The sequence below is a fragment of the Dendronephthya gigantea genome, unplaced genomic scaffold (assembly GCF_004324835.1).
Source record: "Dendronephthya gigantea isolate DGI-Jeju-01 unplaced genomic scaffold, DenGig_1.0 000293F, whole genome shotgun sequence".
Lineage (NCBI taxonomy): Eukaryota > Metazoa > Cnidaria > Anthozoa > Malacalcyonacea > Nephtheidae > Dendronephthya > Dendronephthya gigantea.
Genome location: NW_021163303.1, coordinates 20068 through 21989, shown reverse-complemented (window position 1 = coordinate 21989; position 1922 = coordinate 20068). Strand labels below are relative to the sequence as shown.

The 1922-nt window shown below is 38.9% G+C and overlaps 1 protein-coding gene across 1 annotated transcript; it reads left to right on the top strand.

The window, feature by feature from the left end:
- The first annotated feature begins 603 nt into the window (after positions 1-603).
- LOC114541471 (protein ANTAGONIST OF LIKE HETEROCHROMATIN PROTEIN 1-like) lies at positions 604-1722 on the top strand. Its single transcript, XM_028561391.1, has one exon. It carries the CDS (start codon positions 604-606, stop codon positions 1720-1722), a length of 1119 nt encoding a protein of 372 aa, XP_028417192.1.
- Positions 1723-1922: the final 200 nt, after the last annotated feature.

Genomic DNA, 1922 nt, shown 5'->3' with positions numbered 1-1922 from the left:
TTGAAGTGTGAGAATAAATGGAGTGTGAGTATAACCTTGCGCTTTGAAAGGGCTTACTCATTTGTTAAGCAAACTGGTCAATTTGGATTCAAAAAGCTTACTCAAGTGTGACTAACTGCATGGAGTGCAATTCAGTAAAAAATTATGTACTTTATAAGAGTTTGATTTTCTCGGCTGTGAAGTCCAAAGACAACGTGCAGTGAGATGTCCCAAGGCAGGCAGTATTTTTCACAACTAGAAAAGTCACTTCTTAAGGCCGTTTTCCACTTCACTGTTTCGCTCGCCGTCGACGAAAAATTTCGCAGCGAAAATATTCGCGCGCGAAAATTTAATTTTCCACTTTCGCGAAAATATATACAAAAACAAAATGGAGGCAATGAGGAGTCCAATTCTTGTTTCAAAGTTTTAAACATGAAAAATGAGGATTTTTTGCTGTTATTAGCATTGCGACAAAGGTCTCGCAGAAATTTACTGCGCAATAAATATAGGAAACGCTTCTGGGTAAGAAAAACGTTTGCCGAACGCAAATCAAAAGGCGAATTTCATCTTCTGGTCAAGGATCTAATGTTGGCAGACCATGAGTATTTCTTTGTAATGTTCAGAATGACTCCACAAAAATACGAGGAACTGTTAACTATGGTTGCTCCGTACATTACAAAATCTTCCAGAAAAAGAGAAGCTATTGGGCCAAGTGAGAGACTCAGTGTAACATTACGATATTTAGCCACGGGTGATGCCCAGCAAACTATTGGCTTGAGTTACCGAATAAGTCCGACAACAATTGGTAGGATAGTGCTTGAAACGTGCAAAGTTTTATGGGACGTCCTTTGCTCAAAGGGGTATGTGAGAGCTCCAGATTCAATTGATAAATGGAGGACAATTTCTCGAGAGTTTGAGCTGATTTGGAACTTCCCTAACTGTCTCGGAGCCATCGATGGTAAACATATTGTGATGCAAGCCCCTCCAAGATGTGGCTCCGAATATTTTAACTATAAAAAAACTCATAGCATTGTTTTGCTTGCTGTTTGTAATGCTAAGTATCAGTTCACCCTTGTGGATATAGGCAATAGTGGCCGAATCAGCGACGGAGGAGTTTTTGAAAACAGCATGATTGGCTTTGGAATAAACCAAGGCTTGCTGAACATGCCTGAAAAAGCAAAACTGCAAGGTAGTGACAAAGTGCTACCATATGTTGTAGTTGGAGACGAGGCATTTCCACTGAAGCATAATCTAATGAAGCCATATCCTGGGGGTAGCATTGGAAGATCTGAAAGAGTATTTAATTACCGGCTCTCTAGGGCAAGAAGGGTCATTGAGAATACCTTTGGTATTGCTGCATCACGCTTTCGTATACTGCGGAGACCTATTTTTGCCAGTACCAAGTTGGTAGTTGCTATTACTGAAGCAATAGTGGGTTTGCATAATTACCTGATGGAAGATGCAAACAAAGGAAAGGAAACACAATATTGCCCTCATGGTTTTGTTGATAGCAATGGTCAGTCTAATGGTGCATGGAGATCAGAGGTCAATTCTGACAGTAATTTCCTTGATTTACAAAGATGTGCGTCAAATACATATTCCAGAGATGCCAAACGTGTACGAGATACCTTCAGAGAGTATTTCAATTCAGCTGATGGAGAGGTCCCTTGGCAATGGAATACAGTGGATAGTGTATCCAACAGTTTTGACAGACCGTTAATCACCCTTGAAGAGCTCCACTAGAGATTAAACAGTTATAACTCATTGAGCCCACTGACTTTGTTCTTGATTTGTGTAAATTTACCTTTATTGGGTAGTCAAGAGGTGAAATTTTTAACACTGTAAATTTAATAACTAATAATTAATTAATTTTGAGTGATTTATTTTGGATTTGAATTTGTGCATGAAAATCAAATTTGTAAATAACAAAAAAACACTGCATG

What these genes read in the sequence shown, in the direction of transcription:
- LOC114541471 (XM_028561391.1), top strand. Translation starts at nt 604, where the DNA reads ATGACTCCACAAAAATACGAGGAACTGTTAACTATGGTTGCTCCGTAC.